This window comes from Taudactylus pleione, unplaced genomic scaffold (genome assembly GCF_031769625.1).
Source record: "Taudactylus pleione unplaced genomic scaffold, aTauple2 ptg000185l, whole genome shotgun sequence".
NCBI classification, from domain to species: Eukaryota; Metazoa; Chordata; class Amphibia; order Anura; family Myobatrachidae; genus Taudactylus; species Taudactylus pleione.
In genome coordinates this window covers 2,241,643-2,258,847 of record NW_028284587.1, presented here as the reverse complement: position 1 = coordinate 2,258,847, position 17,205 = coordinate 2,241,643, and the positions used below count along the sequence as shown (strand labels likewise).

The window sequence follows — 17,205 nt, the reverse complement described above, 5'->3', positions numbered from 1 at the left end:
GGGCATTACTGGGTGCTCTGCATAAGGGGCATTACTGGGGCACTACTAAGAGCATTACTGTGGGCACTTTATAAAGGGGCATTACTGGGGGCTCTGCATAAGGGGCACAACATAAGGGGCATTACTGGGTGCTCTGCATGAGGGGCATTACTGGGGCACTACTAAGAGCATTACTGTGGGCTCTTTATAAAGGGGCATTACTGGGGGCACTGCATAAGGGGCATTACTGGGTGCTCTGCATAAGGGGCATTACTGGGGCACTACTAAGGGCATTACTGGGGGCTCTGCATAAGGGGCATTACTGGGGTCACAATATAAGGGGCATTACTGGGGGCACTGCGTAAGAGGCACAAATTCAGGGGGCATTACAAAAGGGGATCTAATACCGGGTGGAATTGCATAAGGGGCACTACTACAGGGGGCAATGCATTGGTTTTTATTAATAATAAACCTTTCAAAATTGCATATGTCTTTTTTTTTTTTTTGTGGCCCACATACTCGTAGACCTTGAATATTTGGTCCAGTTGGTATTTTGAGTTTGACATGCCTGATTTAGAGTGTACACACTGTCCAAACAATTATCTGTCCGGAGATCATCACAGAGGGGAAATTAACTATCAGCAGAAATGTCGGACAGATGATCCGAAAATTCATACGCACTACAACACGGCTCACTGATCGGAGAAAAGCCGCGGAGTGGCAGCAACAGGTCAGATCCAATCATTTAATCTGACACTTCAGTGAAATCTGCTGTGTCGGACGGAGACACCTGCAAGCTTCCATGGAGCAACTAATGGTGCCTCTAAAGACGCTCCGAGATGGAAACACCTCGAGGCACTGCAAGTGGGCGTCTCAGTTTGCAGAGAATGGGTTGCATAGGAGATTATTGGACCGAGTAGCTGATAATGGTCCGACTGTCCCGTCCATTGCATGGTGGGCACCTACAGTAGTCGCTCTGATACTTAAACTGAAAGCTAAAGACAAATCTGCTCAGCTCTTATTTACACATTTTGTCATTACACCCTATAGGACAGTGATAAGACCTCACCCCGGGTATTAGTAACGTGAATAGCGACAGCTGCATTATACAATCTGTAAGGAAAGACTGGGGAAGCTGAACAGGCCCGGCTCAGAGAGAAGGGACGGAGGGGATAACACGCTCAGCATTTATGTATATAAGAGCAGTTCTGTAACCAGCGGACACACTGTGGACATTGGGGTGTTGGAGACTGAGCTGTAACATAAGGAAGACGTTGGATGATAGAGACAGTGAACAGTCTCCCCAGCAGCTGTGGACAAGAATTCATAGACAAAAGGGACAAATATATGGATAACTAAGAAAAAAAAGAGAGAACACCACAAAAATAAAACAGCCCCATAAAGAAAGCAGAACAGAGGGACCTGTACTGGCCAATCACACTGTCCGTGCTACGCCCTGGCCAATCACACGGTCTGTGCTACGTCCCAGCCAATCACACTGTCCGTGCTACGCCCTGGCCAATCACACGGTCTGTGCTACGTCCCGGCCAATCACACTGTCTGTGCTACGTCCCGGCCAATCACACTGTCTGTGCTACGTCCTGGCCAATCACACTGTCTGTGCTACGTCCCGGCCAATCACACTGTCTGTGCTACGTCCCGGCCAATCACACTGTCTGTGCTACATCCTGGCCAATCACACGGTCTGTGCTACGTCCTGGCCAATCACACGGTCTGTGCTACGTCCTGGCCAATCACACGGTCTGTGCTACGTCCTGGCCAATTACACGGTCTGTGCTACATCCTGGCCAATTACACTGTCTGTGCTACATCCTGGCCAATTACACTGTCTGTGCTACGTCCTGGCCAATCACACAGTCTGTGCTACGTCCTGGCCAATCACACGGTCTGTGCTACGTCCTGGCCAATCACACGGTCTGTGCTACGTCCTGGCCAATCACACGGTCTGTGCTACGTCCCGGCCAATAACACGGTCTGTGCTACGTCCCGGCCAATAACACGGTCTGTGCTACGTCCCGGCCAATCACACTGTCTGTGCTACGTCCTGGCCAATCACACGGTCTGTGCTACGTCCCGGCCAATAACACGGTCTGTGCTACGTCCCGGCCAATCACACTGTCTGTGCTACGTCCCGGCCAATCACACTGTCTGTGCTACATCCTGGCCAATCACACGGTCTGTGCTACGTCCTGGCCAATAACACGGTCTGTGCTACGTCCTGGCCACACGGGGTCTGTGCTACGTCCTGGCCAATAACACGGTCTGTGCTACGTCCTGGCCACACGGGGTCTGTGCTGCGTCCCAGCCAATCACACGGTCTGTGCTACGTCCCGGCCAATCACACTGTCTGTGCTACGTCCTGGCCCCACGGGGTGACGCTTACCTGACAGGCCACTTGCACCAGGAAGACCAGCTCCTTAGACTCGCAGCCGTTCCTGCTCACTTCATTCTGTTCCTCAGTCAGTGTAAGCTGCAGACAGAGACGAGGCAGCGTCAGTACATGAGCCGGAATTACACTACAAGCGTCCCCTGTATATGACCTGGTTTAGCAGCGCTCCGCACTGTAACTAACACACGTGATAACACGTCTGTGTGACAAAATCACCAAACATTCACATTTTCCCCATATTTCAGAACATTGTTGCGGATATCAGGATAAACCATTATTAGTACATATCCACACACAGCAGTATTATCTGTATACATTGCCGCAGATGAACACGCACGTCTAATAGTAAAATGAAGCATGAGTTGTATAAAATCACCAACATCACAATCAAAGTCTCCGGTTGCTTCTAGATCACTGGCCCCATCAAGCTTCACTCATCAAGAGCCTAAAGAGAGGACGCTGGCTTCACATTACATTATTATTACTGGCAATCGATGTTGGCATCTAGATTTGTCTGGTTGGCCCCTGAGATTTACAGTAACAGGGTTAGCGGATAGGACAATGAGGTTTGATGATAGTGGTGGCTTATTGTGAATCACACATTATTATATGATTAGTTCATTCATTCATCGGTTAGAATAGCATTGCTATATTTGGATCTTTGTTACTATATTATATATACAGTGTTACTAAGACACTCCAGCATGAAGGGATGCAATCAGCGATCCCATACATCTGTGCCCCATGGATAAATCGTTGTCTTGTATTTCATGCGTTATAAATTGTTTATTCAACGTTACGTTCTACATAGAGACATCACACAAATAGATCTGACATCTCTGTAGCTCTGGAATAAAATGCCAGTTAGAAGCATGGATGGTCTCATCACATTGTGTGTGCTCCATTAATCCCTTTCCCTGGATTTCTGTTCTGCACATCAAATAGGTCAGAGCACAGGTAACGGTGCACAGCGCTCTCCCGAGCCTGGGAGCCGCCACACAATCCGCACAGCCCAGTATGTAAATAAGCAACACGTATTTATTACAGGACAGCAACCCTGCCGACTCGCCAGGACTCCGGAGACTGTCACCTAATCTCCCTGAAGCCAAACAGATTCCAGACTGTAATATACGTTCTATGAAAAATATTTGGGAATAATTCCCTACAGGAGCTGGTGGGTATGAATGAGGACATTTTAATCATGTTGATATCACAACTGTCAACACTCTGGTGTCGACTTTATGAATGGGGATATAGTAAATGTCAACATGCTGACTGCATATCTGTCATTGCTATGATCAATAGCCGCAAGAGTGGGTTACTCTATGTACACTAGCCATTAGTATTACCTGCGCTGGCCGCCAGTATGGAGTGCCGCTATTTGTACCAGCCGGACACCAGAATAGGGCGCTGCTAGCTATACTAGGCAACAGAACAGGGCTCTTCCTCGCACACCGTATTGGCTCTGATTGGTGCCCTAGTTACAGCGTCACTACTGGTTGTGAATACAGGTTAGATGCCAGCTGTGTATGTGCATCAGTGGTGACACGGGGGAGTATCTAGGAACCACTGCGGATTTTGATAGATGGGGAGATGTACATTATTCGTTACGGTATGGGAACGGAATGCTGACGGTCAGAATCCCAACAGGGTTAGAATACAGACACTTATCAGTTAGTATTCTAAACCTCCCCCCTACCCTAACCCTCCCTCCGTGGTGCCTGAACCTAACCCCCCCCCTCCCCCCTTAGTGACTAACCCCCAACGCTGCCCCTACCCAACCCCGCTACTTACCTTCGGGATTCCGGCGGTCAGGATACTGACCGCATCCCATTAGTACAACTCCTCTCAAACCTATCAAGTTACAAACATAGCACCACGAGGCCATCTATCTGGCCAATGCTTCCACAGTTTCTTACGACACATATTGAATTTGTAGAGTAACATCGTAAGGGGCTTATGTAATAGGTTGCGAGCTGCAGCCGCTGCAGGAACTACGGTGAGTCTTCCCGTATTTTTTACAGCGGCAATCATTTTTAAGGCAAAATCAAGCTGGTTATATGCCTTTAAAATGATTGCCGCTGTAAAAATACAGGAAGACTTGCAGGAGTTCCCGCAGCGTCTGGAGCTCGCATCCTATTACATAAGCCTCTAAAGTTTCTTTGCCTGGGAAGGCCGGGACCCTCCCCGTGACAGAAGTGTATATTGTGTACCCTATCAGCAATTGTGGGCATAGAGGACCTCAGAGTCGGTCGAAGCGGCCGCACGGTCGTACGCTACCGATGTTCGCTATACTGCGCATGCGTAAAGTTCGCAATGCGCGTGCGCAAACTAGCCGCTACGATCAGAAATTTCTCTCTCCTTGAACACAGCCAGGTCGGTAGTTTGAGTGACAGATGGAGGAGTTTGTGGGTGGTAACAGGGGAAGGTGCTTGAAAACGGGGGAGTGGAGATCCGAACGCAGGCGTGCCTAATTATGCGAACGGCGCTTTATGGGAGTGCATACGGATTATGGGAGTGCATAATTAACAAAGTAGTGTCATGGCACATGTGACCTGGGAGGTTTTTACACTGACATGATCGTAGAGCTTAAGAGAGGGTATGGTCAACCTTAAGCTCTACGACTAGTTCCGATGGTTCCCGATGGTCTCGATTAATCCTTATATGCCCGGAGATGACGTGCAATGCGTACGAGAAGGGGGCGTATTTTTTAGTCTTCCGACCTCTTCCTCCCCTTGGTCGGCCAACTACCGAACCGAACTTTGGGAAGCAACTTGCGAGGAAATCATTTGAATATCCGGCCCCTTTTCCCGTACGACCGTGCGGCCGCTTCGACCGACTCTGAATGAGGTCCAGAGTCCTTTCTATCAAATGATCAATGACAGACAATTATTTATGCCCGGTCTCCTGGCTTCTCAGTCAGCTTTCGGCTTATATTGAAACACGTTGCAGATGTTGTATCTTACAGAAAATCTCTTCTGTCTGATTCTAGATAGCCTGTATGAGGCACTGATTATATGTGATCTTGTCCAATATGAAATCACATACCCAGGGGGGAGGGGGGCTGATTACCATTCAGACCTACACCAAGCATGTACCATATATGCCATTGTTCTGTGGGAACGTACTAGCACTTACGCGGAATGCAGCCTCTGCGTATTATTATGTAAGGTTGGCCTGGGATCACAGGCTGCGGTAAAGCTACGGGGACGCTGATGCACTGTAATGAAGGAACAAGGACGTGCCTCTGACAGACAATTACTAGAGGTGGAAGCAGCCCCGAAGCGCGACCTTCATCTTAATGAGGAAACCTCAACCTAGATCATGTTGTCGCCTCTGACTGGGCAGGAAAAGCTCAGCGCTCGGGCTCTGGTAATGACTGGAAAACATTGCTCAGTAATAAGAGGAAAAACCCTGAAGTACAACTGCTCGGCAAAGTCCTGTGGCTGCAATAAGCCACGGACACCCACACAGATGACACACGTGATATTCACGTGTAATGAGAGTAAGGATACATGGACGAGGATGTGCAAAGAATACATGTATCAAATCTCTAATAAATAGCATTTCCTTACAGGTAGAGCTGTCACCTCCTTAGTTAGGGAGTACCACCTTTGTACTCGCCGGGAGATCTAATACAGTTACAAATCGCTGCGCTGAGAACGCACCATCGCGTTGCTGGTTACTGAATGAGAGGACCACATCTGGCCAGTACAATAACTAGATGCGGATAGCTCTCTAAGGACGAGAGAGACTGTGTTCTGTTTCGTTTCCGGCTGATTTCAGATTTTAATGAACAACATGTCAGCTCTATAGAGATTCCCCAGGCCTGGAAGTGATCAGTAAAAAAAAAAATATATAATAATAATAATAATGTACAATTTTGCTGTGTTTTATATCTACAGCAAAGACAGGGAATGCTGGAGTCACTGTGTGAGGCTTGTAAACTGTACTCTGACACAAAGAATATCCTGTCTGCGCACATACTGAGGGACAACGTGTAATGGATTCCTCCTCTGTGTCCACTGGCAATCGCTCAGTGACTGGGATGAGCTGAGCTTGAGACCCAATGGCAGATGCGATGGTTATTCAGATGTTCCCTCTGTGTCAATGAGGGGGCCTCACACGGAGACAGCCAGAGAATGGTTTATGGTAACTGGCCAAATCTCCAACACAAATGTGTTCACGCAGCTGCTGCTATAACTGAAAACAATCCGGGCCAAGTAGGACAAGTCCTGTGCTGGGGGAATGAGGAGCTTTATGGCCAAGAAAAACTTCCCCCTACACAGACTTTGGGGAACACTGCGGAGTGATGCTCCCTATCAGGTGGGATGATAGGGGTGTGTCCAGACTTGATGATTAGAGGGCGGAGTCCTGGTGCCATGGTTACAGGAATGTATGTATATATAATCCAGGATGGGTACATAGAGTTACCTTTAGCACTGGAATGTTATGTCAAGGGGGGAGGAATGATTACTACTATATGTAATACAAATCTTAGCCTGTCGGGCCTGGAAGACGCCTGACTTAGGGCTGATGCAGAAGTGGACGCTATTGCTGGCGCCACAGCGTAATTTTACACAGCGCAACGGCATATTTATACCACAGCCAACGGGATTCGGACAGACACACACCGCCTGCAGCGATAATCCACCGCAGTACACTTTAAGACGCACCAATCGAACATTGCACCAGCCCTATGGGGGGGGGTGCAAATTATCCCTGTTAACATGGCCGCCAAAATCACTGCAACTGCGGCAAGTGACGCAGTCGCTGACTGCGACACGTCCGCAGCTGGCTAGTCACCCCCTGCTACCACCCAGGGACGGTCACTGAAATTGCCTCTCTCTGCGTACAAATTTGTTCTGTGTCCCCCGGCGGTAACCATCAGACTGAATACATTGGTCGCTTGGATCCGACATCGCCACTGCGCCTATCTCTGCATTCCGGCCCTTAATCTCTGGCCTTGGCACAGCAGCACATCAAATATATGCTGCACGTTACTATGGCAATCACAGCCAAGATACAGCAGACAAAGCAATCAAAATAAAATCACATCAGCTGTTATCAGTTACAAATCAATGGTGAAGCTACAGAATTAGCAAATCCGTGCAAGTGGGGGGCATCTAGGGAAAAACACACAATCCCTATGACTTATTCATCAGACTGGTGAATGTGCAGTATATCCCCCTATAATGGCTACTAACTGCTGTCACTTATACAACATAGGTAAAGATTTTCACATTTATAAAGGTGCACCGGCATGTTTGCAGTGTCCCTCATTGTACATCCTACCTGCATCGCATATAGGCCCTCATTCAGAGCCACTCGCTATTTGCGGTCGTTCGTTCTAAAACAAGGGGTGGCTATTCAAATGAACCGTTCGCTGTTTGCGGTCTGTTCACGCCTCTAGGTCTGAACGAGCGAACAAAACTTGCGTTCGTTTTTTGGAAAAATACGCCCCCTGGCCGCTCGCATCCTACGTCATGTCCGCTATTTATTAGATTAATCGAGTACATCGACCAGCGTATGAACTGCTCGCTATTCTTGTGGTTGGTTTTTGCTACCACAATTTTGCGAGCAGTTCTGGCTATAAAAGAACCCAGTGACGTGGTCAATGACGCTGCTGGTTTAAATATGCACACCCATAAAACGCCCGTTTTGACCTTTAAGCACGCCTGCGATCGGATCTCCACTCCCCGTTTTCAAGCACCTTCCCCTGTTACCACCCACATACGCCTCTTTCTGTCTCTCAAATTATCAGGCATTCGCTATTTTGCGAGCACAAGAATTTCGGCCGCACTGAGTGGTTCGCGCATGCGTATTACGATCCGTACGCATGCGCAGTTGGGCAAACATCGCTCGGAGCGAACGAGCAGCCACTTGCGTCCGGCTCTGAATCAGGGCCATAGTCAGGGAGAAGTGGTGCACAGGTAACACAGTTGCTGTAAGCCGTAGTCACCAAACATCGGCCTTTATATAATGAATCTGGGTGATTATATGGGTTACAGCACCTCTCTCTAACCTTTCCCCATCACACACAGGGCCTGATTCAGAGTCGGACGCTATTTGCGCTCGCTCGTTCAGAAAAAGGGGCCGGATATTTTAATAGAGCGCTCGCTCTTTGCGGTCTGTTGACGCCTCTATGTCTGAGCGAGCGAGCGAACGAAACATGCGCTCGCTATTTTGTAAAGACTCCCCCTGGCCGCTCGCATCCTACGTCATCTCCGCTATTTATTAGATTAATCGAGTACATCGAAAGGCGTCTGAACTGCTCGCAGTACTTGTGGTAGGATTTTCCTACCGCAATCATGCGAGCAGTTCAGGCTAAAAGACAACAAAGTGACGTGGTCGATGACGCTGCTTTGTTAATTATGCACACCCTTAAAATGTCCGTTTTGACCGTTTGGCACGCCTGCGTTCAGATCTCCACTCCCCGTTTTAAAAGCTTCCCCTCTTACCACCAACAAACGCCTCATTCTGTCACTCAAATTAGCAGGCATTCGCTATTTTGCGAGCACACAATTTCCGACCGCAATGACTGGTGGGCGCATGTGTATTACAACCCATACGCATGCGCAGTTGTGCGAACATCGCTCGGAGCGGCCGCTTACGAGCGGCTCTGAATCAGGCCCATAGTTCCAGATGATAAAGTAGAATATGCTCAGTAAAGGCGACTTACATGGGGGTAAATACAGCTTTTCTATAGGTACAAATGCACTTAACTCCGCACACAATCCCACTAACCCCCCTCCCCACCAATTCATTCTAACATGTCAGTTTTTCTCCTGTAATACTGTTTGGTTTAAAACCAAATTAGGTCTTTGCATAGTCATGAGAGGATATCGGGCTGGTTATTATATGGGGCACTTTCATGTATGGTCTGACTTATTTGGGTATCGGCTATAAGATGAAGCTTAGTAGAACTTCCTAGGGAAGCACTACACCCCACAACTGACATTTGCAGGTACAAAGCCTGGAGGCGGAATAAAGTACAGCTATGATACAAAGTATTATTCCCACCCCATTGTAGACATCAGGAGCTCCTAGCACATCCCCTGGATAGTGTCCTGATATAGGTCATTCAGCTGTGATGTCATCACTTTCCCCACAGTGCAAGTCTGCCCAGATGCCAATCACTCTCACGTTCCCCCTGCAGAGGAGAATGATGGGCAATGATTTCATGCATACAATCTCAGCAATACACACTGTCCCTATATATATATTCATGTAAGAGTGGATTTTCTTCATCTTTCTGCAGAAAGTGATGTTATGTATGTATAACAGACACAAACGCTTCCCCAGGGGCCTGAGGAATGGTAACAGATTTGTGTTACACAAACAAGTACCTCTGGTGGTCCTGCCCGCTAATAAAACCTTACTGGAAGACCATCCATGAGCGAATGCACCGGTCACCATCCAGCATTCCCTCCAAGCACCTACAACAGCAGCCCTCACACCGGTGCGCTGGAGGTCACCAATGACACATTTATATGGACTCCAAGCTCCCACCACAACATGGCTCCCATGGCTAAAGAAACCAACTTGTGTTATTCACTAACGGGAAGAGAACATGAAGTCACTGGAAATTAGGTTAATCTCCTCTTTCTTCCTGGACCTGGCAGAGAGGATTCCCCATCCCCCTCCCTCATTTTTTTCTTCTTCTGTTTTTGGTGCTCATTCCTCTTTCTAGAAGAAAATGAACTACAGGAAGGGAGCCCTTTGTTTTATTTACTACGGTTACACATACATATAAACTACGGAGATACCGAAAACAGCGCCAAACATGGAGGCTGACGAAGGTGACGCAGACGGCAATAAGAGCGCAGCTAGCCAGTAACACCCCGTAGCCAGTAACGAGGAGCATTACGTAACTTTATTGTAGGTAAATACGTCTGGTTACATTGCAGCATGACACATGAATGCTAATCACAGATCAGATGTTCTCACCACCTCTACTCATTATAGATTTACACCTTTTATAATGAATCTCTGTGGCAGGAATCCTCTTCTTGCCAGCGTCACCCCATATAACAAGCAGTGCCTCCAATCAGTGTCCTAGGAACGTGCCAGCAATCAGCCTGGGAATAATTATAGAACGTGTGAAGACTTCGCCGCTCAAATATGAAGAGGTCGACTCCAATCAAGACACGACTGCGCCCAACCTAATGATCATTCCGGAACCCGGTGGGAGGTCGCGCTCAATATACGTATATATACACAGAGATGTGCCCACATCACCTATTCTCAAATCTCACCAAACAGCTCCTTTTCTGCGCCACGGATTTTGCAACGTAGCCGCGCCATGTGTCTGTTAATTAAAATATGTGTCTTAAACTAATCCTAAGTACTTAGTACACTACTGAGGACTTAGGGGCTGATCCAACACAGGTGGCAGTCCAGACAGATGGTTCCGGGACTGCACATGTGCTGCGATGTTGCTGCAGCCCAGGTCATAGAACGCTGCAGCACTGAATGACACACTGCGGCAGTTTGCCGGCGGGAAAGGGGAGTGTTCCCCAAACCAGATGTGCGGCGCCTCCATTTTGGCGGCGTGCCGAAGCCAGCAACTGCGTCTTCTGATGCAGACTCACTGGCCTGGGCACCTTACTTGCAGGGGACATTCTGAGTTGCCTCTAGGTTACTCACCCTGCCCTACAGTGTAAGGAACTCTGTACTTTGCCTTTTTAACCTGATCATATACTTTTTCCTGTAATTCAGAGATGTTCGTAATCCCGATGGGCGTGTGCAGATCTGAGGCCACGATGACGTCAGCAAGTGTTACAGAAAACTGGGGGCGTGCCGGTCCCCTTTACTGGGCCTGCTGAAGCCAGTGGCTGCGTCCTTCGGACAGATCTTCACTGCCCCCGGCTGCCTGATGTCTTATGGTCACGCAGTTGATCCGACGCTGTGTCCTCGGATGCAGCAGATCACAGAAGCCGGCAATGAGCATCTTTTTATTTACTAATAACGCCTCCTGCGCCTGTTGCATAGTTTAGGAGAGCCGCTGTGTAAAAAAATAAAATAAAAAATAAAAAGAGCGTTGATGTTACCCTGCGTCCATTCCTGAATCAGGCCCTTCATTTGTTACACAGTACGAGTGACGCGCGCCATGCATCATTATGCTAAATCTGCCAATACCAAATACTAATCCTATATACAGTATCCAGCACACTACTAGCAAATAAAGTCACGAAATTCGGGTAAAGTACTCCTGCGCTGGAGTCTCTACGTCTGGTGGAGCGTCACATTCCGCCACCTCTACGTAAGGATTATGTCATACAAAATGGGTCCTGCGACTTGTCGTCGCTCTGTACGCTGACATTGGGCTCCCCATGTTAACGGGACGAATCTCATTGTGCATTTCACCAAACCCTGTACATATACTCATAATAAAGAGTATAAAGTAACAGACTGCGGCACACTGCCAGAGCTGCATACAGTGCACAGAGCAAGGATTCCTGTGAGCCCAGCAGTGCGGGGACAGCCAGTGTGCTAATGATGGTGGTATGAGGCGGAAAGACCCAGATGAGTTCTGCCGTCACCTGAAGTCCCCGATGAAGTCACAACATGATGTCACAATTCTTAGAGGCCACCCGCATCCAAACAGTGCTCTGGCCTGTACATCATTCACCTCTAATGAGGCAACATCATACAGGCCTGTACATCATTCACCTCTAATGAGGCAACATCATACAGGCCTGTACATAATCCATTTCTAATGAGGCAACATCACACAGGCCTGTACGTCATCCACTGCTAATGAGGCAACATCATACAGGCCTGTACATAATCCACTTCTAATGAGGCAATATCATACAGGCCTGTACGTCATCCACTGCTAATGAGGCAACATCATACAGGCCTGTACGTCATCCACTGCTAATGAGGCAACATCATACAGGCCTGTACATAATCCACTTCTAATGAGGCAATATCATACAGGCCTGTACGTCATCCACTGCTAATGAGGCAACATCATACAGGCCTGTACGTCATCCACTGCTAATGAGGCAACATCATACAGGCCTGTACATAATCCACTTCTAATGAGGCAACATCATACAGGCCTGTACATAATCCACTTCTAATGAGGCAACATCATACAGGCCTGTACATAATCCACTTCTAATGAGGCAACATCATACAGGCCTGTACGTCATCCACTGCTAATGAGGCAACATCATACAGGCCTGTACGTCATCCACTGCTAATGAGGCAACATCATACAGGCCTGTACGTAATCCGCTGCTAATGAGGCATCATACAGGCCTGTACGTAATCCGCTTCTAATGAGGAATCATACAGGCCTGTACATAATCCGCTTCTAATGAGGCAACATCATACAGGCCTGTACGTCATCCACTGCTAATGAGGCAACATCACACAGGCCTGTACGTCATCCACTTCAAATGAGGCAACATCATACAGGCCTGTACGTCATCCGCTTCTAATGAGGCAACATCATACAGGCCTGTACGTCATCCACTTCTAATGAGGCAACATCATACAGGCCTGTACGTAATCCGCTTCTAATGAGGCAACATCATACAGGCCTGTACGTCATCCGCTTCTAATGAGGCAACATCATACAGGCCTGTACATAATCCGCTTCTAATGAGGCAACATCATACAGGCCTGTACGTCATCCACTTCTAATGAGGCAACATCATACAGGCCTGTACATAATCCGCTTCTAATGAGGCAACATCATACAGGCCTGTACGTCATCCACTTCTAATGAGGCAACATCATACAGGCCTGTACATAATCCGCTTCTAATGAGGCAACATCATACAGGCCTGTACATAATCCACTGCTAATGAGGCAATATCATACAGGCCTGTACATAATCCACTGCTAATGAGGCAACATCATACAGGCCTGTACGTCATCCACTGCTAATGAGGCAACATCATACAGGCCTGTACGTCATCCACTGCTAATGAGGCAACATCATACAGGCCTGTACGTAATCCGCTTCTAATGAGGCAACATCATACAGGCCTGTACGTCATCCGCTTCTAATGAGGCAACATCATACAGGCCTGTACGTCATCCACTGCTAATGAGGCAACATCATACAGGCCTGTACGTCATCCACTTCTAATGAGGCAACATCATACAGGCCTGTACATAATCCGCTTCTAATGAGGCAACATCATACAGGCCTGTACATAATCCACTGCTAATGAGGCAATATCATACAGGCCTGTACATAATCCACTGCTAATGAGGCAACATCATACAGGCCTGTACATAATCCACTTCTAATGAGGCAACATCATACAGGCCTGTACGTCATCCACTGCTAATGAGGCAACATCATACAGGCCTGTACGTCATCCACTGCTAATGAGGCAACATCATACAGGCCTGTACGTAATCCGCTTCTAATGAGGCAACATCATACAGGCCTGTATGTAATCCACTGCTAATGAGGCAACATCATACAGGCCTGTACGTAATCCACTGCTAATGAGGCATCATCATACAGGCCTGTACGTAATCCACTGCTAATGAGGCAACATCATACAGGCCTGTACGTAATCCACTACTAATGAGGCAACATCATACAGGCCTGTACGTCATCCACTTCTAATAAGGCAACATCATACAGGCCTGTACGTCATCCACTGCTAATGAGGCAACATTATACAGGCCTGTACGTCACCCACTGCTAATGAGGCAACATCATACAGGCCTGTACATAATCCGCTTCTAATGAGGCAACATCATACAGGCCTGTACATAATCCACTGCTAATGAGGCAACATCATACAGGCCTGTACGTAATCCACTGCTAATGAGGCAACATCATACAGGCCTGTACGTCATCCACTGCTAATGAGGCAACATCATACATGCCTGTACGTCATCCACTGCTAATGAGGCAACATCATACAGGCCTGTACGTCATCCACTGCTAATGAGGCAACATCATACAGGCCTGTACGTCATCCACTGCTAATGAGGCAACATCATACAGGCCTGTACGTAATCCGCTTCTAATGAGGCAACATCATACAGGCCTGTACGTAATCCACTGCTAATGAGGCAACATCATACAGGCCTGTACGTCATCCACTGCTAATGAGGCAACATCATACAGGCCTGTACGTCATCCACTGCTAATGAGGCAACATCATACAGGCCTGTACGTCATCCACTGCTAATGAGGCAACATCATACAGGCCTGTACGTAATCCGCTGCTAACGAGGCAACATCATACAGGCCTGTACGTAATCCGCTGCTAACGAGGCAACATCATAAAGGCCTGTACGTAATCCGCTGCTAATGAGGCAACATCATAAAGGCCTGTACGTAATCCGCTGCTAATGAGGCAACATCATACAGGCCTGTACGCCATCCACTGCTAATGAGGCAACATTATACAGGCCTGTACGTAATCCACTGCTAATGAGGCAACATCATACAGGCCTGTACATAATCCACTGCTAATGAGGCAACATCATACAGGCCTGTACGTCATGCACTGCTAATGAGGCAACATCATACAGGCCTGTACGTCATCCGCTGCTAATGAGGCAACATCATACAGGCCTGTACGTCATCCGCTGCTAATGAGGCAACATCATACAGGCCTGTACGTAATCCACTTCTAATGAGGCAACATCATACAGGCCTGTACATAATCCACTGCTAATGAGGCAACATCATACAGGCCTGTACGTCATGCACTGCTAATGAGGCAACATCATACAGGCCTGTACGTCATCCGCTGCTAATGAGGCAACATCATACAGGCCTGTACGTCATCCGCTGCTAATGAGGCAACATCATACAGGCCTGTACGTCATCCGCTGCTAATGAGGCAACATCATACAGGCCTGTACGTCATCCACTGCTAATAAGGCAACATCATACAGGCCTGTACGTCATCCACTGCTAATGAGGCAACATCATACAGGCCTGTACGTCATCCACTGCTAATGAGGCAACATCATACAGGCCTGTACGTCATCCGCTGCTAATGAGGCAACATCATACAGGCCTGTACGTCATCCACTGCTAATAAGGCAACATCATACAGGATACCTAGGAGGGAAATCTGTGCAATACTAACAGAATATATATTAGGAATGATCTCTGGTTACTGCTCCCAGCTGTATGTACAGCAGATAGTACACAAGCTGATCACAATGACACTAATACCCATCTCACTTATCCAGCAATGTGTTATCAGCAATTCAAATGGCCAAAGAGGGACACAATCAGCTGTGAAAAGGGTTTGATGCGGTGTTTGAACGCAATTGCGTCCAAAATCACAGGCGTAAAGTGCACACTAATAAAAATAAAAAATAAGATGCGTGCAGGTCTGTATCCGGTCTGCGCCGTCGGGCATACGTAAAAACACTTATGCCCATGTTTTTAAAACGACAATGCACAACCCACGGCTTCATTGTATGTGGCCCTCTGCTGGTCACCCACCTGTCACCCAGACAGGGCCGCCATCTTGGAGGTGAATTATTTGTTTATTCACACTATTATTTATTTAGTGCACTGCGCGTCGGATAGTGACAGACAGCAAATCAGATATGACGTCACGCAGTCCGCCTTTGTACTGCAGAGCTCTGACTATTGGATATTGTAGTAATTATATTGCAAGACTCTGCGCAGTCCCACCCCAACAGACAGACTGCGCCGCCACTTCCAGCCGAGGTTTGTGCATTTTCATACATTATTTGTAGTGCTGAGAGTTGTGCTCCCAGGTGACAGTGTCTCAGGCCCTCCCGCAGGTAACGTGTAACCTAAAAAGTTGTCTGTATCTCAAGCTCATATACGTTTTATCTGTGCCAAGCAAGGTATGTATAATGCCCGATCATTCTGCACTGTAGCATTTGCATCTTAAGAGGAGCTATATAAATATATATATATATATATATATTCACACACCCACATAAATATATATATATATATTAGCTTGCAATTTTACCTTATGCAACTTGATTAACTATTATTTAGCCCACACTGGCTACCACCGACGAATTTTCGGCATGAAGGGCCTGATTCAGACCCGGACGCTATCCGCAGTGCACTGGCTATTGCCGATGGTTGTTAATCTGCGCATGCGTATGAGTGACAGGAGAGGCCGTTTGTGGGTGGTAACAGGAGCACGTCCAGTAAAAACAGGGGGGTTGGAGGAGTGAACGCAGGTGTGCCTGAGTGTTTCAACGCCGTTTTAGAGGCGTGCATAATTATCAGGCAGCGTCATAGTACACGTCACCAGCCATTTTTTTTACTCGGTTTTCCTCGCAATACTTGCGGTAGAAAAAAGCTACCACAAGCACTGCGTTCCCATCCGATAGTGGTCGATGTACCAATGTTTTCACAAGCTTCCAGGAGATGACGTGGGGCAGTGGGCGTCTCTGCATTCGCTAAGGGGAGTCGGCATACACAAAGCGAATGCTCGTACAGGTAAGATGGGCGTGCTTATGCCTTGGCGAGCAATCGCTCCCCGCCGCGTCACTTTCAAATATTTGCATACGCATCATGCGAGCGTACGCTCATAGCGACCGGGTCTGAATCAGGCCCTAAGTCTGTAGCCAAAACTTCGTTCAACTACTAATAAAGGACAGCGCTGAACTGTCAGCATCCCGTATTCTCCCCCTTCTCTATATCACTTTTACCCCTTTTCCACCTAAATTCCGGGTCTGACCCGGAGTTGGAACAAAGTTCCTATCCGGATCAGACCCGGAATTTTGCCGGCGCCGACTCGGGATATTCCCGAGTCAGCGCCGCTCACACCGCAGTCGGGTCTGCATAGACCCAGCTTTTGCGGAGTGAAAGTGGT

The 17,205-nt window shown here is 47.8% G+C and overlaps 1 protein-coding gene across 6 annotated transcripts in view; it reads right to left on the bottom strand.

Moving 5' to 3' along the window:
* ARHGAP32 (Rho GTPase activating protein 32) overlaps positions 1-17,205 on the bottom strand; it is a 313,447-nt gene that overhangs the window by 47,724 nt on the left and 248,518 nt on the right. For all 6 annotated transcript variants that reach the window (XM_088476258.1, XM_088476259.1, XM_088476256.1 and 3 more), the window contains one exon: positions 2,384-2,470. In XM_088476258.1, the coding sequence (XP_088332384.1) occupies positions 2,384-2,470 (87 nt within the window). The remainder of the gene's footprint in view (positions 1-2,383; positions 2,471-17,205) is intronic.